The sequence below is a fragment of the Chiloscyllium plagiosum genome, unplaced genomic scaffold, assembly GCF_037043375.1.
Source record: "Chiloscyllium plagiosum isolate Xiang-an unplaced genomic scaffold, Cpla_swu_hap1 HiC_scaffold_43, whole genome shotgun sequence".
Classification (NCBI taxonomy): domain Eukaryota; kingdom Metazoa; phylum Chordata; class Chondrichthyes; order Orectolobiformes; family Hemiscylliidae; genus Chiloscyllium; species Chiloscyllium plagiosum.
Window position 1 is genome coordinate 26763963 of NW_028270181.1, and position 22553 is coordinate 26786515.

At 38.2% G+C, this 22553-nt stretch overlaps 1 protein-coding gene across 6 annotated transcripts in view; it reads right to left on the reverse strand.

Moving 5' to 3' along the window:
• Window positions 1–3314: 3314 nt before the first annotated feature.
• ldb3a (LIM domain binding 3a) overlaps window positions 3315–22553 on the reverse strand; it is a 206064-nt gene continuing 186825 nt past the window's right edge. For all 6 annotated transcript variants that reach the window (XM_087982634.1, XM_087982636.1, XM_087982637.1 and 3 more), the window contains 3 exons: window positions 19856–19976; window positions 14888–15003; window positions 3315–14142 (listed from right to left, as the gene is read on the reverse strand). In XM_087982634.1, the coding sequence (XP_087838760.1) occupies window positions 14053–14142; window positions 14888–15003; window positions 19856–19976 (327 nt within the window). In that variant the 3' untranslated portion in view covers window positions 3315–14052. The remainder of the gene's footprint in view (window positions 14143–14887; window positions 15004–19855; window positions 19977–22553) is intronic.

The following is a 22553-nucleotide window of genomic DNA, read 5'->3' on the forward strand; positions in this document are numbered from 1 at the left end:
AAAGGTTGAAACAATTCAGGTGTCTTTAAAAAGACAACAATGTTTGAAGCAATGTTCTATATGGGGTTGGGGGATAAAACAGATCAGACACTTAAAATAATTAAAGATATATTTCAAAATTTTATCCAAGTAACAATCAAGGGCCGGCTCTTTGGAGCATCAAATTATCCATTATTATTTTAAAAGTGTCAATTCAGAGTGTACCAGATTTTACAGTTTCCCCATTGAAAAGTTCAAGAATAGACCCACGGAACCATTTGTCCAATGACATGAAAGTAAATGCATCTTAAATGTATTAATCTATATTTATGATAACGACAAGGCAATATATTTGAATAGGCAAGCCTTAATAGGTGATTCCACTAATCTTAACATTGTTAATATATATCACAATCTAAATCTTAAAAATGTTGCATTATATGTAAAGAAAAATGTTAAATAATTGGTTCAATCCAGCAGGCATTCTCGCATGATTATTTCTATGTTTACACTTCACAGCGGCATTTATGCAGCAGATAAAATATGAATGTTACTTCAAAAATCAGAGACACAATTGATGAGAATCAAAACCATCCTCCCATGTTTCACTTTTGTCTGTTGTTCTACAACTCTGCAATCAGAATGCTCTTCACTTCTGATTTTGGTTGATAATTGATATCATTCTGAATAGATTTCCCTGAATATGATTAAGCCTGCTGTCTTTTTGATCAGTTTGCTATGAGGTGAACACAATATCACTCTGCATAACCCCCAACAAAGTATCAACATTATTTCCTGTAGAGTTGCCTAAAAAAATGCCACCATTGTGTCCAGTGAGAGAAAAAAGTTCACACCTTGCTCCAAGCATTATTTTTTGCACTATTGGTCTTGTATAATTGATTACATAAAAGCACATCCACTTACACAGCTAAAATTAATTTGTAGGCTCAAGAACCATTTAAAAATACCCACTCTGCATTCTGCGATTAAATTGGATTTCATACGGACTGGATCTTTAGATTAAGTTTTTGAAATTCTATCATAATTCAAAGAGAAAGGTTACACTTCACAGAAATTTCCATAAAGCCAAACAAATTAATTTGGTGAATAAGAAAAAGGACTTCTTAGATCAGAATCTTCTGTTCAACTTTATTACATTAATTGTGATATATACTTTGAGAGAAAGTGAGGGCTGCAGATGCTGGAGATCAGAGCTGAAAATGTGTTGCTGGAAAAGCGCAGCAGGTCAGGCAGCATCCAAGGAACAGGAGAATCGACATTTCGGGCATAAGCTCTTCTTCAGATTCCTGAAGAAGGGCTTATGCCCGAAACGTCAATTCTCCTGTTCCTTGGATGCAGCCTGACCTGCTGCGCTTTTCCAGCAATACATTTTCAGCATTGTGATATATACCCCTTATAATAAGCTTGGCACCTCATCTTGACAAATCTTGAATCTTTTTCATCTTTCACTAAGCTTTTCTCAGGAGTGTCTAGAGATGTTATAATCAGAAATATGTAAATGAAAAATACATGGAAATTATTCAAGTTTCTTTGTTCTTCTACTGCAATAGTTCTGGCATTATGGAAAAAAATAGAACAAAATTGCTTCTCATATATCTAAGAGTCCTTGTACTCCCCTAATAAAAATAGATCAGATCTTATTTCAAATGTTCAGGAGACACAAAAATATACCCCTCTTTTTGCTTATGAAAAGATATGTGCAGTATGATAGTTTATTTTTAGGCTGATTTGTAGAATATTTAAGCTTTGCAAAACCAATGATTTATGGTGCTGGGCTAGAAGAATGAGACAATGAAATATATCTGGCTCTTTTGAACAGAATTTTACAGCATTGGAAGTAGCCACTTGGCCCAAAATCCATTGTTCTCTCCAAGTGATCTACTCAGTTTCATTCCACTATTCCCAGTCCCTTTAAAAAATATATATTATATACTTTTTAATAATTATCTACTTGTTAAAATCTATTCTAGATTCTATTTTGTGCTGCTGTTTGTGGAACATTCTGTCTTGAATACTGGCAGGGGCAACTTGTGTAGGCTGGGGTTGTGGGTGAGGATGGAGTCTCAGACACTTTTCTCCATTTAAATATGCAGAATTTTTCCTTGATTGATACTTCACCTAGAAATCAGATAGATTGACAAGCTTACTTTTCAGTTGGAAGAGTGTAACTCTCATACAAGTTGAGAATCTTCAGGTGCTATTGAAATATTGGATGTTGGGGAAGTAGGGCACAAACAAGGACTGAGACCAATCCTGTTCTCCCACCTCAGGTAGAATCTTACCTGGAGAGTCTTCATAAGGGGTGGGTGAGACAGGTGGGAGGTTGGGAGGAAGAGGTCTGCTCACCTAACCCACAAGCAGTTATTGCAAAAGACTTTCTCCCTGAAGCTCGTTCCTTTTAACTGTTGGATTTCCTGAAGTCTGAAACTTGGCTGTACAGAGTTAAACTACAAAACATATTAAATTAGAGACTGGCAACTTAATTTAAATTACCAACTTTCCTCAAAGCAGGAGATTGGCAACGCTCCCTTCATCCTGTCTCCATTAAACCTGGTAGTGGGTGAGTACAGTTGAGTTTAACATTTAAAAATGTTAATACCTTATCAGATCTCAACTCACCAGCTTTCAGTGGTTAAATTTCATCTTCTGTGTCTTCAACAAATCTCCTAACGAACAGCATGCTTTTAATGATTATTTGACATTTATGTTCTCTGGTTAATGAACTCTAGAAAATTTTCTTAATGATCTTTTGATCATTTTTCAAATCGATTCAAAGGAAGAACAGTGACTGTGGCTCTGTAGGTTGGAAGTGGTGCTGGAATTTTAGGATATTTCTTTAATGTCTTCCTCCTTTTTCCTAAGTCAATCCATGGTTAGAAATACCAATTTCATGGCACAATGTATCACAATTCAAGTAGTCTTGGTAATCTCAGACCTCACCAAAGTGACTTGGACCCCTTGTCGAGGCCAGTTATCTAGACTAGCTGGATTAATTTGTGCCAACAGCATAGGTTTGGATCCTTGTTCCAGATTCGGGACCTGACTTCTCGCCCTACCTATGGTCGGGCCTGTGCCACTGTGGGCTAGACTGTCTCAAGTTCCATGAGAAGTGGAAGGGCTAAGGTTTTCAAAAAGATTTCTACTTATTTGCAATATTTACTTTTTTTATAGACTTTTGTTCGTGTTTTAATTACATTAAAAACATAAATAATTTTACTTTCTCTTCATAGTCTGTGATGTATATCTGAAACCTAAAAGAATTTAATTTATCTTTTAATTCACAGAAATGTCAACTGTAAATGAAACACTGCCAAGACTTTAATAAAGCAGGAACAGAGAGAAATATAGGAAACTAAAGTCACAAAAAGATATCTAACAAACATTGCAGAGGAGATTAGCAAGTTGGTATCAGATGTAAGAAGGTTTGCTAGGGAAATCAACATATGGGAGAGCTGAATTGTCCACAAATATATCACACTACTGTTTCTGAAGGATCTGACACTCCTAACTGGGAATAACCTTTGGTAATACATCTAGAATTGTTTCCAGGTCAGGATGGAACCAGCTGGGGATCTGTGCCATCCACTGAATGAACTTTTGCCAATTGCAATCATTCATTTCCTACTAGAACTTTATTCTTCTGACCTTCATCTAGACTAGCAAATGATTTAAGCATGTGAAGCCTGCACATTCATCATTCATGGTTTGATATGAAACCTTTCCCACTGCTCTGCGTTCCCAAAATAAAGGAGGAAATAATTGTATTCTGCAGCATGCAGGTAGGTTATATTACAGCAATGTTAAGTGTGAAGCTGAGTGTGTATTGAAGCTATCAGTTGTAATTTGCTACTTATTAGGATAGATTTGCTTTGAAGCTCAGATGGATTGCACAACAGAGCATCAGGCATCACTTTTTCTCATGGATAATTAGGCTACAATGTTAGGTGGACTTCCCTTGGCAGTTTCCTCAAGATGTACTATCTTATTACATGTCTGTTCCCAGGTTGTGTGGCATGTTGTATTGATCCTTCTGACATCTCCTTTCAATTATCCTGCACTGTTGTCTTGTCAGGAGGGGGTTTTGGGCATTTAGTAAAGTGCCATAATTGGCAAACCATCTCATCAAAAGCAGACACTGTTCCCCAATTGTTTTGTGCACAGATGGTTATAACTTTCTTAGGGATGTAATTTCAGTCAGGTAAAAGATCAAAGGAAAAACAGGCAAAAGTAAAGCATTCAAAAATAAGACCTGTCTGTAAATGTCAATTTGCACCAATGTTTCCATCATACATTCTTTTTCTCATTGCAAACGCGTGCTACTTTTCACTAATTTGTTTTTAAAAACTAAAATTTAACATAGACGTGCCTGAAGGGCTCCATGCAAATCATGCCATTTTCACACTGATTATCATCAGTTTGCACATTGCAGATAGTGATTTATGTCCATCATCAACAATCAAATGTCAATCTTTTAGGAAAATCTATTTCATCTCATAATCAGTCAGGACTCACTGGTTAACAAGCCAACTGAGGCAGATGGTATTTTAATTACATTAAAAACATAAATAATTTTACTTTCTCTTAATAGTATGTAATGTATATCTGAAACCTAAAATAATTGAATTTCAAAGCTACTCCAGCACTCATTGAGGACAGAATCTAAACTAAGAGTCCAGTACAGTATTGAAGGAGTGCTGCTTCATTAGAGGTGGCAATTTTCAAATATGTAAGTTGTAAAAGCCAAGGCTGTGCCTACTGTTAAGGTAAATGTAAAATATCCCATGGCACTATTTTAGGAACAGCCGTGCATTTGTCGTGGCTGAAATTTAATCTTTGGTGCACATCACTAAAACATGGTCACATATTATCTCATTGCCATCTGTGGGACCTTGCTGTTTGAAAATGGGCTATCACTTTTGCCTACAGTACAGTTAGTATATTTTAAATGTACTTAGTTAACTTAAAACTTTAAAGTCACTGGTCAGCCTCTAACAAGTTTCATACACCTAATTAATACTTCAGCTTTAATGCTGCATGCAGGTTTCAAGGTTCTGATCTATAAATGAATAGCATACTACACTATATGGATTATAAACATTCCTCAATTTGTAAGTTACAGTTTGAAACAGTTTTACCTACAGAGTATTAAGCCTGGGCATGTTATGGACGAGGCTCGAACCCCTCAAAATATTTCAAGAAAGTAGTCCAGACCCTAACGTTGCTAGTTGTTTAAAGCAGGTGTGAGGTGGATATTCCAGGAGGGATGCAGCTGGCCCAACCACATAGTTTTAAACAAAACAAAATTTATTTGCAAGATTACCAAATGAAACACAAACCGAACAGAACAGAATATAGAATAACTTAACCTGTCTGAAAACCCAACAGACTATCCCAAATTAATGATGCTGTTCCAAACTTTCAATAACCCTCATAATCAGCCCTTGGCACTAAAGGAAAAATTAAATACAGGGTCTTACAGGAGAGAGAGAGATAGCAGAGGGATTCAGATGGAACATCTTCTTCCATGCAGCTGTTTCTTAGACCAGCATCCTCAAACTGACCGACTGCTTTCAGTGAGCAGCCAGACTGCTAAAACCAAAGCAAACCAAATCAGAGAAAAGCTAAGTTGGGGAACTGGCCACTCCCCTTTCATTGTACAAGTATATATTTTTTAAACTTGAAAGCATTCTCAAGTAGCTCAACCCCAGACATTTCAGAGACTGTGTCTTTACGACCTCCTTAAAAAAAATCCAAGGACAACCTAACCTTGTTAAAGGATCAGCATCATCACAAGCAGGACACAGAAAAATTGGGTAAGGAGGATCACACACTGAACGGAATCTGCCTGGTTTCCCTCTGTTCAGTTTTCTCCTCTCTGCTCTGTCCAGGTAATGTTCAAGTCAAAAAAGATATGCAAAATATGAGAGATGAACCTATGATACTTTTGAAATTAAGAGCAGAAACAAGCTTTTGGCCTACTCTTCATGTTTGGTGTATACAGGATTGTTACAACAAAGTGAAATAATTTATTTAGCTTATGCAGTCTCTCCACTGATTTTCTGAAATTACTACAAACACTCTCTTCAGTCACCTGATTCAATCTTCAGTGCTTAGAAAAACATCTGAATGGGAAAGGGTGGGAAAAATTAATAGAACATAACTTTGATTACAATGTGCGAAATAACACAGGTGCCCATTGTATATTCAATAATATTAATTTGTTTAGATAGTTGTTTCAGCTTTGTGTTATTGTAAATATGTTTAGTTTACTGCAGCAATGTTAAATACAAAACTTGGCAAAAACACCCTTTTCTAGCAGAACTCACAAAGTCTATACAACAGCAATTCTAACATCAGGGAAGTGAAATTACCTCAACTCTTTCCACACAAGTTTCACTCAACATTAAAGCAACACTGATTGATTCCATTTGCCCTCCATTCATGAAATAAGTGAAATTTGTTTTGCATGCCATTCACAGACAAGAAACAGGAAAACTGAATGAAAGACATCAATGCTTCCATCCTTTGTGTTTCAGACTTTGAGGCAACCTCAGAAGGATTTGCCTTGCTCCTAAATGAATGAAAGGCTACCCAATGAGCTAGTTCAAGCTGCAATCATCGCAATACTGGAATACAAAATAAATCTTTGAGTTAAAAATGTTTTATTTTTGAGTCTGCCTTATATTGTTGTTTTGGTGCTAGAGCAACTTCAATTTCAGAAATGTCATTCTTTTTTGGAACATATCATCACATCAGTAAGTGGTACAGATCACTTTTTTTTTACTTTCACCTCACTACATTTTAAGGAAGATCTTATGTCATAAATTAAAGCGCAGTATGTTCTCCAAGTGACTGCACTACAAATAAAAATATTGTTGTGAAGAACTTTTCAACATTTTGTGGGTATTGTCACAATACTGGTTCTTTTTACAAGGTTACTATGCCCTTGAGTTTTTTGCACAGAAGTTCTAACGACCCAAGGTTCCAACTAGGCTGGGTTTGCAAGTTTTATTGGGGCCCTTTTGTTTACCCTAGCAGATAATATATCCAGCCTAAGACTTTCATGTCTTAAAAGAAACAGTTATTGTCAAAGGGGAGTGGCCAGTTAGCTGTGTAGCTAGCCTTTGTTTAGATTTTTTTTACATTCAGTTCAGAACAATGTGTGTGAAGAAATGCTGCTGGGGCAAGTCTCTCTACAGGTCTGTAAGCGCTGGTTGGTTTCACTTTCACTCTTTGTGCTAAGGGATGTGTGTATTGAGACTGTTGCAAGTATTTTCGGGACAGCATTATTAAGATGGGTTTGGATAGGATAAGTTATCTGGTACTTGTTTTTTTGGTTCATTGTGTTTCATTCCATAATTTTGTAAATAAAGTTTGTTTGTTTAAGTTTGTTTACTCTGGGAATATTCACTATATACTGAGCTAAAACAAATAGCAAAGTTACAGTCTGGGCGACCTGCTTAAAAATGTTCTGAGGGCTCTGGGCTAGTCCATAACAGTATCAAAGTGATTTTTTCCTTCCTAAATGAGGCACACATTCATACAACAAAAACTAGCATTTATAACTTCTCATTAGCAAAATAAAATATCTCAAAATCTTCCACAAATGCAGAATTAAAAATGAATATAAAGTCAATGAAGGAGACAGAAGGCTGATGAAATGTTTGTTAAAAGAGGCAGGCTATAAGGATGCTCTTAAAGGAGAGATTGAGATGAGAAGGCAGAGGTTTAGAGTGCAAATTTCAAAGCGTGGCCCTAGGTTAGTAAAAAGCTGTCCCCTCTGAAGTGATCAAGAGGTGGAGGATTACATAAATGGTCAGAATGGAAGAGTTGAAAGCTTGGGGTTTACAATACTGAATGTGGATAAAAGTGATAAACAGGTAAGGCTTTGAGGGAAATATTCTTACAACCAAGTTTAATATCAATTTTGAATTGGTTAATTTGGAATGGGGCGGCACGGTGGCCCAGTGGTTAGCACTGTTGCCTCAAGCACCAGGGACCGGGTTCGATTTCTGCCTCAGGCGACTGTCTGTGTGGAGTTTGCACATTCTCCCTGTGTCTGCATGGGTTTCCTCCGGGTGCTTCGGTTTCATCCCACAATCGAAAGATGTACAGGTCAGGTGAATTGGCCATGATAAATTGCCCATAGTGTTAGGTGCATTAGTCAGGGGTAAATGGATGGGTTGCTCTTCAGAAGGTCAGTGTGGACTTGTTGGGCTGAAGGGCCTGTTTCCACACTGTAGGGAATCTAAATCTAATCATTTTTGTGTAGCACATGAATGCTGATGGCTACATGAAGATGGAATTTTCTTCTCCCTGGAAGTGGCTAGAAGGGCAAATAATGGGGTGCCTTGTCCTATTCTAGAAACATCAGCAATTAACTGCTATATGAGAAAGTCCATTGAGGACTTATTTGATAATTTCTAAGCAACCTCTTCAGGGACATTATTGCACACCTCTGGAGGAGGTGGGTCTTGAACTCAGGCCTCCTGACTCAAGAGTAGGAACACTACCACGGCACCAAAAGAATGCTTTTTTCTCCCCTGTGTAAATAGACTTTATTCTATCTATATTTCCACAACAGGTAAACACCCATGTGGCCAGGTTGTATTAACAAATCGTGCATCGGCAATGTTGACATTAAAAAAAGTGAGGGGGGGATAGGCAAAGAGTGGGGGACTAAATCAAAATGGAGTTAGAGAGGGAAATAATGCACTCCACCCTTACAATGCCCTCCACCCTTACAATGCCCACCTTTCTCTAAAGACATCAAGAGCATTGGTAGACAGCATGCATTCCCTCTCCAGTGACACTCAGGCTTAAACATAACTACTGATGAGGGGCAGGCAGTCAGCAGAGATGACCCCCCTTCACAATCCAATGCCTGGACTTGAAGAGCCCTATTTTGTTTTTCTTTTAAATTAACCTATTTTTCTCTCAACCTGTTCAGAGGTGTTACTGCATACCTCTGGAGCAGATGGGACTTTTTTTTCAATTCGATTCCCTACAGTATGGAAACAGGCCATTTGGCCCTACAAGTCCACATCAACCCTCCGAACAGTAACCGACTCAAACCCATTCCCATTCCCATTCCCATACCTTATATTTTCGCCTGACTAATACATCTAATACTATGGGCAATTTAGCATGGCCTATTCACCTGACCTACACATCCTTGGATTGTGAGAGGAAACCCAAGCAGACATGGGGATAATGTGCAAGCTCCACACTGACACTCGACCGAGGCGGGAATCGAACCCATATCGCTGGCGCTGTGAGGCAGCGGCGCTAACCACTGAGCCACTGTGCCGTCCCTTGAACCCAGGTTGTTCAGTCCAAGGTGAGGGACCCTCAGCGCCTGGGCTTGAGGGTCACATGAGGCTACAGAGACCTTGCCTTGCAAGAATGCTTCCTAAAAAGCATTTGTACATGGTTAAAAGTAATAGCAAAAGAAAGCAGATAACTATCAGCATCTGAATTTACAGTATACAGCAGAAAAGTTAGTTCAAATTTCCCTTTTCCTCAGAAACTCTGACATAGGCGGTTAGGCAACTGAGTTAGCAGTTTTTCAGGAGAACTATCACTTAAACCATAATGATGTCTAATTGTCTTCTAAATGCCATCCTCCTCTGCTGAGTTATGTACACAAACATATTAATTGTCGTGTGCATATTTAATTTGCAGCGTCACTATGTTATTAGTCCTGAAATTAGGTTTCTTAATTTCCTCATGTCAAACAGCTCTGATTGATATGTTTTCTGATCCAGAATCTTGAAAGCTACATCCTGGCTAGCAGTTCCCAAAATTTCCAATCTCTGTATCCTCACCATTCTACTCTCTGCCAACTAGTCCACATTTCTTCCCATTCTTGCTTCTCCTCAATTGCTGCTTACTAATTTAGGCATCCAGTCTTAAATTCTGGTTCTTATTGTTTCCATCTCAGGAATTTGGCACTATATCCCCATTGCCTGCTTGCTCCGGCACCTGTCTCAGCCTCTAATCCTGAGGAATCTCCTACCACAGTACCCAATTATCCTGGCCTATATTCTCACTGACCAAAGTTGGCCTACAGCACACTTCCTTCATAATTTGCCTCTTGATTGCTCCTTTCTTTGTTAACATTGGTATTCTGTTTTGGATCACTCACCTGACTTTCCAATCCCTTCTGAAAAGCACCTCAAGTTCTAGTGATCTGTACATATAGTGACATGTCCTCAAAGAATTAAAAGGCTGTTTCCCCATTTAGTACTAAGATAGATTTTAAATTTTTGGATAAGAAAAGAAAACACAAGCTAGCACAAGGAAAAAAAAAATACTAAAAAGTAAAATATGGAGAGAAGTAGTGGTGATAAGCAGAAGCATAGAAATTCTAATGAGAAGACATGACAGATCAAACAAGAGAAGCAAGAACAGAAACTGGAGCAGGTCTTCATGGAAGAGCTTCATGGTGGGGAAGTTGGCTTTGGAAAGGAAGGATATAATAAATCAATTTCTTGTCATGTTACACTTTCAGGAAGAAATGGGGAGAAAGGAAAGAGAATTAAAGAGGCAAGACAGCTGCAAGATGGCTATACTAGTCATAGGAAGAATCAATGCTCAGCTACAATGGATGGTGCAAGGAGCAATATGCTATAGTGAAGGGCACAATTCCATACAGCTGATTTTGAGTGATGGGGAAAATGTGACAATGTAGTGAGTGGGAGCGGTGCTCTGAAAGCTTGTACTTACAAATAAACCTGTTGGACTATAAACTGGTGTTGTGCCATTTATAATGATGTAGTGAGTAATAACTGGTGCAGGTGAATGAGAGGGGGTTCTAACCAATGGAGACACATGGGAGTTGAAATCTGTAAAACAGGTAACAGTGAATCAGCAGTCTACACTTTGCTTGATACTAGGTTTCATTGAAGTTCCCATTTTCAATTACTTTATTGAAATGTATGTTTAGTGGAGTGTAAAATAGGCTGCTGATTGCTGTAATTCATTACTTAAGATAAATGGCACCCATAGTGGAACAACAATCATTAGATGAGCAGAAGGAAATATTAAATTCCAATGCACTCAAAGAAATCCAACTCTTTCAGTTTCTTCAGAATTAACTTATCATCTCCCATTTGAAGAGAAGAATGAATAGTGATGAAATAGGTCACAAATTGGCAATCATAGCAGATTCAGTGAGACAGATAAGAAACGTTAGAGAGAAATAAAACACTAATTCAATGGCAACAGATAAATAATTGAAATCATACCTTGCACAGTAGTGCCATGAAGAGTAATTAGTCCAAATTAGTGAATATTCTTTTATCCTGTGCATCCTTGTGTGACTTTGGAGTCAAATTATTATTTCAGAGTTAAATGAGCACCAAGGTCCTAATAACAATAACACTGCTGTTCCCTTTTATCTGGGCCATGGCTTTCTCTAAAATCTCTCTTTGCTAATCTATTACAACTCTGAATTAAGGCTAAGGAATTTTACTTTGCTGCTTTTTAAACAAAAAGTCTTGCTTGACAGACGAGAGATATTTCACACAGCAGCTTGATCAAGGTAACTGTACATTGTCTGTTTAATGGTTTTGATCTTGACAACTTTATTCATCCTAATGTCTGCAAACAAATGAAGTGGGCTAGATGAAAGAAAGAGAAAGAACCCTTGACAGAAATGGGAAAGACAAACTCTAATGCTGGCTAGAAGGAGATTTCTTTAGGGTGGACTGGATGGAGGAATACAAGTGTATTGATAGGCGAGAGATGTGAAAAGAAAACCCAGTAGAGGTGAAAGAATAGCTCTTCCAAGGGAAGGAATGAGCAGGCTGCTTATATTTAACCTGCTTTGTAGGTATAGTCTTGACTGGAAACATGGTAGCCCAAAAGAGCTTAGGACTACTTTGGAGACAAGATACTTGCCAATACAGCACTACTTGTATTGCTGATCCATGCATATTTTGTTCCCCTGGATTGGACACCTTCCTCCACTCCCCCAGCCCCCACCACACACCACACACCACACACCACACAAATTCAGATGCCACTTCCTAATTGATCAGGGAATGGAACACTTCTTCCATTCAAGCTCTCTACTAGCAGTAGTGATCTGCTACTATCGTGTATTTGCCAGAGTGGAAACCAAACCTGACAACTAGGCTGACATTTGGGAGAAGGTCTTAGGAAAAGATGCACACCAAAGCATCATGAGGTCCTGTTCCACCTCACCCCAGCACCACCTACCAAATAATCCCCTACTGAATAATAATGTGAAGATTAGAATCAAAGCTACAATATCATTTTTGGTTATAAGCAACACTAGAGGAGATTATCCAGTTTATATCGAAGTAAGTGTAGTATTATAATAGATAGTTTAGCATATAAAAGAGGAATAACTACTGCTGGATGTCATTGTCAGAAAATGAAAAAAATAACAAATAATAAAAATATGTAAATTACCTTCATTCTCAAAAAATGATTACTTGACACTCAGACTGTAAACAAATCATCTATAATTGGGATTTTCACTTTGATTTGACAATAGCTGATGCACTCAATGAAACTCAAGATAGCTCAAAATTTTAAAAACACCAAATCAAACAGGGTAAAATGTGAAATGTCATAGGACCCAGAAACAGAAACAAATAAGGTGCAATTCTTTTCACTCTGCCCTGATTAAAGTGGCTATGATTTGAATAAGTTTAACTTCTGATAAGATAAATTGAAAACTATTAAAACATAAAGGCTTCAGATGCAATTGGTGATCTGACTTCAAAATGCATCCAAAAATTCAATCCATTTTGAGAAATGTTTCCTTTGAATTCCTGCTCACATGCATATCTGCCATAAAACAGGACAATTAGACAGCATGTAAAAAAGTAACATCATTTGCTAGTTTTGATGTGACACGTTAAGCCTTTTTCTCACTCATGTTCTTGCACCTAAAAGAACTAACTAGCTTTATTTTATGGCCACCTTGATGGCTTGTAAACCTTATAATTAGCAGAAGCTCCCAATAATGAATAAATCACCACGGGGACATAGCCAGTTCTGTAGGTCGGGCTGACGTCTGCCACTATGTTTTTCTAAAGTTGCACAAAAGGTCATAAAACTTGTCTTTTGAGAACATAATTTGGACTTAAAATTTCTTGTTCTTTTACACAGCTCTGTCAAGTTTGGGGAAATTGCATCAAGTGAATCAGTGCAAGCAACCGGATTATAAACTTTAGGAAGCATGCCATTTGATTTGTCACATAGTTATTTCCTAACCAAGCTTATTTCAAGGTTCAAGACAATTTCTAAAGCATAAGTACGGAATCATGTAGTGCTGACAGAATAGTGCCTGGTCAGCCCCTTCACGTCCAAAAATAATAAAAATGGGGACAGCTGTGGCAGAACTGCCAATTTCAAACCTACTCAAGAGTTTTGCTCCTTAAGCAACATCTTAAAAATTTTAAATAAGCAAATTGAATTATGACATTGTTAACAGTTGCTTAGTTTAACAAATCCATGTACAAATATGGTACATGGCAAAAATGCAGAGTTTCAGTATGATTACACTACAATTTAAAGCTACTAACCCAACACAAAAGACAGGACTAAGCCATATAAAACAGTAATTACAGACACAAACTTAAAGGAAAGCCGCTTAATGTAGGTGGAGATTTTATCTAGTTCAACTGGAAACCTGGTTTACAGAAATATTAGCTATCAAATCAGGATCAGCAGAATAGCATTCATCAAGCTTAACTCTGTAAACTTTCCAGTTATGTGCAATGTGTTTTGTTAGTATTGAGTGTGCCTGATAAAGCATTGTGAGAAGCTACTGTAATTGGCTGTGTAAAAAATGCATTCCCACAATATCCTGCAGCCCATCCAGCAACTGAACTTTTACAAACACTCACAATCTTAGTTAAATTATTTGAAACTTAATTAAAACAAAATAAAACAAGAATGAAAAGACTTAAGAGGCAGCTGTTGGATCTGTTTGTTGAAAGAGACAGCTGCACTCCATGTTCTTCTTTTAAATAGGTTTTCCTCCAGGCTTTCTTTTGATGGTCCCTGAGCATCTCAAACATTAATGGCATGAGCATGCTTCTTGCAGAGTGGCTTGTCCTTTTTGGAATAAAATGGCTGACCTTCTAGATTTACATGGCACACCTAAAGAAAAGTGAAATTATAACTGTGTTAAAGATCAGACACTGGAGTCAAACTGTAACCAACATAGCTCACCTTACAAATTGTTTTTTCTGATGATCTTTCTTACAATACAGAGGTGAAGAAAAAAACAGAATCATGGTAAATACCAAGCCAGCGCCAACTTAGCTTTCTTTCCTTCAGTTCTTCCCAGGGTTGGCTTCATCCTTCTACTAGATGAAGGTTAGGGACCTTGATTCCAGCCGTAAACCAGTGGTATATATTCTTTAATGAAGGTCAGGAAAGCCATTAAGGTTGGCCTTTCATTCAATCATCCTTCAATATCATGGAATATAGTTCTGCTCTCAATAAATCCCATACATGACCCTGGTGCATTGTGGCATCTTGCCTATGTAAACCATCTGTATGATCCCATCTTGCCAACTGATGTAAAGCAGTGCACTGACTGTCACAAACTAACATCCAAAATTACCTTCCTGAGAGGGGTATGTAACAAGTATAGGAAATTTGTTGTTTATGCACATGCTTGAAAGATAAAGTCACCAAAGGTTAAGGTGGATTTCATTCTCCTCCTTAAATTTAAACTAAGCAATCTACAGGTGTGATTTCAAGGACAAATTGATTATGTGTTTCACTTTGTAGCATAATGGGAACATTAGCAATATTATGACTAAATTTTCCAAAACATTCCACCACCATCTCAAAAAAACTAGCAATCTCTTCAAGGAACCTATGGCTTCATACGTACAGCACAGACAAAGCAGGTGTCATGCCAGGTATAACCCAATGCTTCAATGAATTTATCACCAGCCTCCACAGGGAAGTCACAGCCATGGCACTTAGTGCTGAAGAGAGCAATGTAATCTGGAAAAAAAAAAGAATCTTTCACTTGAGAATTTATCACTGAGAAGAAATAGAAAAGACAGAAAATCAAACATGAGACTGATTATAAAATTAATAGGTCAAAGAAAAAAATAAAAGTGTGCCTCATTTTGATAATCTGACAATAGAGAGATGTTCTTATCATGGCAGTTTCCAGCTGAGCAAGCACACTAGCCAGGTCTCATACATTTGCCTAAGGTTTCTTGTAATTCGAATAAGAAGGATGATCAAGAGGGGCTTTTGTGGTGACTCAATTTCTTTGTGGCCAATGCCAATCATCTCTTTACCCACACGACTCAAAGGGCAGCCTGGACTAGGACATATCAGTGCTAATGACAGTTTGTCCAATGTGGTATGCAGCCACACTATCTAATAAAATATCTTGTTTAAATTCAATATTACTTTCCAATAAATGGATTCTTTGGTTTACCAAACCTTAGCAGGCAACTATTCCATCATGTGGTTAAGTTCTATGGCAAGTCAAAGATTAGATAAAGAATTGGTTAAATATGGTCTTAAATGTTTTTATATGAAATACAAGTAACATTAGGAAAGCTTTATTGAAATCTGGCATATATTGTATGTTAGTAATATAGATGCTTATATTTTTGGCAATATAGACTTATGCCTGAAAAGGGGGAGCACAAGGAGCTCGGAGGATGTAGATTCTTTTGCCAGGTTAATAAATTATATTTGTACAGTGAGGGAATTTTAGCCTTCAAATAAAGTTTTTTAAATCTTAAACCTATTCTATAACTCTATAGCTCTAATCTGTCCATGCTGATTTTAATGTAGGCAGTCAGATAGGAGGAGTGATCAATCCACTTTCAAGAAGCAGCTGAGGCCCAAAATCTTTTAAGGAGGCTCCATGCCTCCACTTCAACAGGTCATTGCTGGATCCATAAAATTAATGCATTTATAGCACAATTTGTGGACCAGGTAGGCTATGAGTTATTTTTCCTTTTTTTGGAGCAGGGGTGTTACCGATGTCACAATCACGCACAATTAAAAACAATTTACAGAATTATTCCCATCCTCTCTTGTTCTTTGCTGACTTTGATTTTCTTTCTGCACCATGGCTGTGAGCTTGTGCATAAGTTTTTCTGCCTGGTAGACTTAGTGACTAGCTGCTTGACTGTCAGATGACAGATGGAGTGAAAAAAATCCTAATATTAATTTCAACAGAATATCTTGAAAATTGGGGCAGGTGATGAGGTAGTATTGTCATTGGACTAGCAATTGAGAGATCAAAGTTAATGCTGTGGCAAAACATGTTCGGATCCTACCAAGGCAGATGGTGACATTTGAATTCAATTAATAATTTTGGAATTGAAACAGCTAGTCTGATGATAATCAGTGCCAATGGTTGTAGAAGCCTAACTGGTTCATTAATGTCTTTTAAGGTTGGGAAAATCTGCTCTCTTCATGTGGTCTGGCCTACATGTGACCCCAGACCCATAGTAATGGGCTTAACTTCCATCTGCCCTCTGAAATGGCCTGAGACAAATGGCCTAGCAGGCAATTCAGTTCATGGGCAATTAGAAATGGGCAACAAATACTAGCTTTGCTGACAGTGCCCGCATCCAGTGAAAGAATAAAAATCTTTATATCCTTGACCTAGGAAAGAAAATACTCGCCACTTAATAAAAAACACAAATACAGGAAGGAAGCAGAAACACACGATCGATTTATTGCCCCCAAATGCTTTTAAAATAGTGTAGTGTGACCAAGTTTTAGAAAACAAATGTAGTGTCTAATAGATCTGTTGCCTACCGTATGGCCAAGTGGAGCATGTAGAGAGCACAACATAAGCAGTAGTCAGCAGAGCACATGATGAGAGGCGGTCTTTCAAATAGGGAACAACATATACTAGGGAGGAGCCAGTGGAGATTCACAAGGATTATGCAGGAAGAGTCAGTCAGATTATTGCATGGGAGTTTGCAAGAGATGGAGGTAAACCAATGTTAATATTGCAAATACCATGTCAACCCTGAATGTGAATATATGCACCTTTGTTTATTCAATCTGCTTTGGGATGTAATGATATGCCTCTGGAGCAGGTTGAACGTGAACCTGAGTCTTCTGGCTCAGAAGTAGGGACACTAATACTGCACTAGAAGTGTCCTAATGTGGATGTGTGCATGCTCTAGGTGTGATTAAAAATTGTTAATACCACCTGGGGACATGTTAGGGTACATACTGCCTCCTCCTAGGCAGTGGTGGCAGGGCGGCGGGTGGTATGGTCTACAGAAAGGATACATACACTTTGCTTATGTTGTACTGGCTGGTGAAAGACAGATCAGTTCCTGCTTCTTTCTTTGGGAGAGAGGTGGCAGTGGTATTGATAACGTCACTGGACAAGTAATCCAGAAAATCAAGCTAATGTTCTGGGTTCAAATTCCATTTTGGTATTTGGTGAAATTTGAATTTGTTAAAAATCTGGAGTATAACGTTAGCCTGATGGTGACCACATAACCACTGTCAATTAGAGTCATAGAACCCACCTGGTTTATTAATGGCACCTGCCATCCTTGTCTGATCTGGCCTACATGTGTCTCCAGACCCACAGCAACATAGTTGACACTTAACTGCCCTCTGGACGAATAGGGATGGGCAATAAACAGAAAAATAGAAAGCAGGACCAGGACTCTGCTCTAGCATCCAATACGATGATGGTTGACCATCCAACTCAGTACTGTTTCCACTTTCTCTCCATACCCTTTGATCCCTTTAGCCTTAAGAACTATATCTAACCCCTTCTTGGAAACATTCAGTGTTTTAGCCTCAACTACTTTCTGTTGTTGAGAATGCCAACAGGCTCACCACTCTTTCTCTGAAGAAATTCCTCCTCATCTCGGTCCTAAGTGGCTTACCCCTTATTCTTAGACGATAGCCCTTGGTTCTGGACTTCCTGCACATTGGGAACATTCCTCTTATGCATAGTTTGTCTAGTCCTATTAGGATTTTATAGGTTTCTATGATATCCCCTCTCATTCTTCTGAACTCCAATGGATATAGTCCAACCGATCTAGTCTCTCTTCATACATTAGTCCTGCCACCTGGAAATCTGTCTGGTTGCAGGCGGAGCAGGATACCAATGGTAAGACTGTTGGTTTCATATTTTGCAAACCACTAGCATGAGATCATCATGTAGCTAGCAATATTGAATTGCAATAAGGAATCGGTAAAAGCTAAAGACAGAACACTAACATGTTAATGCAAGATTTTACAAGACCAAAATTGTTTAAGGTTGCATGGAAAAACTAGAAAGAAAATTAATTCAGAAGCCGTATTTAAAGACAGGACATGCAGGTTAAGACATTTTGTGTAGAGGGAGGAGATTTACGACTGAGGTAGCCTGGAAATAGTACATTTGTTGGCTGCGATAATCTTCGCTTTTTTTCAAAAATTTCCTATTCTTAGAAAAGAATTACAGATTATCCAGTCTATACCAGCATTCACATTCTTTCTTCTCCTCTGTTTCTGTTGCATTTTGTGTTCTAGTGCCAGAAAGGAGGAAACCATTTTAATAAAAAAACTCTATAAAGTGAATATTTCTTCATCATTTCGTTTGTAGCAAAATTATAAACATACTCTTTGCTGACATATTTGTGTCTTTGCTCTAAATGACGTGCAGGAGACATTCTTCAGAGTAACATTAGTGAGTCACTTGATGTTCACTTGCTGTTCACTCAATATTAATGAGTCATGGACAACGATCCATGTGACAATGCTGCCCCTTTAACAAAGTTATAATGTCCTTGGTGTTTTTCAAGAAGAGTTGTAAAGGCAGCAGTGCCGAAGTGGCTGACAGAAACTGTTTGAGTCAACAATCAGAGGAGGCCTTTACGTTTTTCTTTAAAACAGTTGTATAATGAAAGTGGAGTGGCCAGTTTTCCCAGTTCAGGTTTTTTTCTAGTTTGGTTGACTTTTAGCTGGCAGAAAAGAAAAACTGCTGTGGAACTAAAGAAACAGCTACAGTGTAAACAGATTTCATACTTCAACAAACGTTTTTTGCCTAAACTTTCTCTCTGAAAACTCTCCTGCCTATAAGAACCTATGTTTGAATTTACCTTTTGCCAAAGGGTGTGTTTATGCGATGTTGCAGGGATTGTAACAGCTTTGTTAAGTTGTGACATTGTGTTGGTTGGGTTATCAAATAAATTATTCTAAATTATGTTTTCTTTTGTTCGTGTTTCAACCTTAATGTGTAAATAAATTCTGTTTTGCTTTAAGCCGAGTAGTTTGACCAGCTACATCACTCCTGCAATATTGACTTTACATCTGCTTTTAAAATAAAAAAGTTAGGTCTGAGCTACCTTCTTAAAATGTTTTGAAGGGGTCTGGCCTGGTCTGTAACAAATAGGAGACACATCGAAAGACGATGCACCAAAAGACTGGTGGTATAGCATTCACAATTGCTCACTAACCCTAGGCAACCAAAGTATATGTTCGGTGACCTCCATTTTATATATTAGTTAGCCACTCTTGATAGTAAAAACTGTTTGAACTTTCATATTAAATAATTGTTAAATAAACATACCAGGGTATTATTCTTTTTAAATTTAAGATTATTATTCTATTAAAGAATAGCTGTATAGGAAACAGAACTTCATCATTCAAAGACAGAAGCAGGACAATAGACTTTCTCCTGAGCTGGTGAAATTGCTTTTCGCTTCCAGATGATAATGATGTTACAGACATTACTTGTTACTTAATGCCAAAAAGAGTCAGTGGCAATAGTTGGGGAAGGATTAAATTGTGTAAAATTGGAGCTTAAAGTCTGTGTTTCAACATTAAGGCTGTTCATCATTCAACCTTGAAGGACATGTACCTTTCTCACAGTAGGGCTCTCCATCTTCCATATGGAAAAGGCTGTTCCCAAAAGATTTTCCACAGGCAGCACAGACAAAGCAGGTGGTGTGCCAAGTTTGTCGTAGGGCATGCATTACTTCCTGCAATGGACAACAGAATCATCAAACTGTAGAACATTAGCCTCCACACCCATGGCAAACTTTGCTGTGTATCACTCAATGAAATTAAATAAATAGACAGATAAATAAATAAATGTTTCCTTATTAAGTAATCCTAATATCTGACACTTGGTAGGAGAATCCAGTATAGAAATACAGCATCTGCTTGAGGTCAATACTGATAGAAAGGACACGTCTTTTGCAAGAGACTTTGCATTAACTGGAGAGGTGAAGCTATCATTGCTCAAAAATGTATTATAGAACTCCCCATATAGAGTAAAGAATAGGAGGCTAACCAATAGGCTATCTGATCGAATCTGAACGTGTCAAAACACGAATGACTTTTTCCATCTGAGTGGTCCTGAGTAATTAAGTAATGGAGTTTGAATTGAGTTCTCAATAACCAGAGTGAAATTGATTTTGACACGAGTGGACAATGGTAATATGGCGTCAGTTACACAGAGTAGTTTTGGTAGAGGTTACTGAACGGGACTGGTGGTCTGAAGGGTATTCGTTTTAATGTGAGGCATATGACAGGCAAGGCCAATGAACTTAGAGCTTGGGTTAATACATATAACTATGATGTTGCAGCTATTACAACATCTTGTTTGAGGGAGGGACAAGACTAGCAGCTTAATGTTCCAGAATTTAGATGTTTTGGGGTGTGATAGAGAGGGATGTAAAAGAAGTGGGGGAGCTGCGTTACTGATTAGAGAGAATATCATAGCTATACTGATGGAGGACATCATGGAGAGCTCATTCAATGAGGCCATATGGATAGATATCAGGAATAGGATGCACAATCACTTTGATGGGATTGTACTACAGGCTTCCCAACATCCAGCAAGTGACAGAGAAACAGATTTGTGGACAGATCATGGAAAAATGTAAAAACAACAGGTTTGTTATTGTGGGTGATTTTAACTTCCCAATAATGACTGGGACTTGCTTAGTGCAAGGGCTTGGTTGGAGAGGAATTCATTAGGTGTGTCCCGGATGGTTTTTTTGAAATGTATTTAAATAGTCCAACAAGTGAAGGGGCCAAACTAGACCTGGCATTTTGCAATAATCCCAGCCAGGTGATCAAAGTTTCAGTTGGGGGAGCATTTCAGGGACATTGACTATAATTCTACAAGTTTTAAGTTACTTGTGAATAAGAATAGGAATAGTCCTCGGATGAAAGTACTAAATGGAAGGAAGGCTAACTATGACAATATTCTCCTGGAGAATATAGACTGGGGATAGCTGTTTGAGAGTAAATCCACATCTGGCATGTAGGAATCTTTTAAAGGCCAGTTGATAAAAGTTCAGGACTAGCATGTTCCTGTGAACATGAAGGATAAGGATGACAAGATTCAGGAACCTTAGATAACAAGAGTAATTGAGAGCTTAGTCAAAAACAAAAAGGAGGCACATGTAAGGTTTAGAAAATTGAAGACAGACAGAGCCCCTAAAGAATACAGAGATAGCAGGTATGAAAGGAATTAGGAAGGATAAAAGAGGCATGAAATGTCTTTGGCAAACAAGGTTAAGGAAAATCCCAAGATGTTCTATGCATATATATGGAGCAAGAAGGTAGCAAGGGAAAGGATAGGTCCACTCAAGGACAAAGTAGGTAATTTATGCATGGAGTCAGAGAAAGTGGACAAAGTCCTTAATGAATACTTTGCATCGGAATTCCCAAAGGAGAAGGACATAGTGGATAGTGAGTCTGCAGGGTTGGTGTGGGGGGGAGGGAGGGGAAGGTGGGGTGGTGTTGGTGGTGGTGGTCACGGGTAGATGGTGGCGAGATAGGGATGTTGATGTTCTGGGGTATCTCAAGTTTAGGTGTTTTAAAATGTAGGACCTGATGAGATCTGATCACGAATGCTGAGGGATGCAGATCAGGAAATTGCTGGGGCCTTGTACAAAATCTTTGTATCCTCTTTAGTGACAGAAGAGGTCTCAGAGGATTAGAGAATAGTCACCTTGTCCCTTTGTTTAATCTGGGAAATTGCAGGCCAGTGAGCCTTACTCCGTGGTAGGGAAGTTATTGGGGAAGATTCTTAAAGATAGGGTTTCATCACATTTGGAAAAATATGCACTTACTAACAATAGGCAACATGGCTTTGTGCAGGGAAGGTTATGTCTCGCAAACTTCATTCAGTTTTTTGAGGAAGTAACAAAACTTATTGATGAGGGCTGAGCAATAGATGTTATCTATGTGAACTTTATCAAGACCTTTGGCAAGTTCCCTCATGACAGGCTAGTACATGGCATCCATGGTGAGCTGTTAACATGGATACAGAACTGGCTTAGTCATGGATACAGAACTGGCTTAGTCATAGAAGACAGATAGTACTGGAGGGTGTTTTTCGACTGGAGATCTGTGACCACTGATCTTCGCAGAGATCAGTGCTGGGGTCCCCTGTTGTTTGTAATATATATAAATGATTTGGCTGAGATTGTAGGTGACCTGATAAGTAAGTTTTTGTGCATAACATAAAGATTGGAGGAAGTTGCAGATAGCAAGGAGGATTGTCAGAGGATACAACAGGATGTAGATTGGCTGGTGAATTG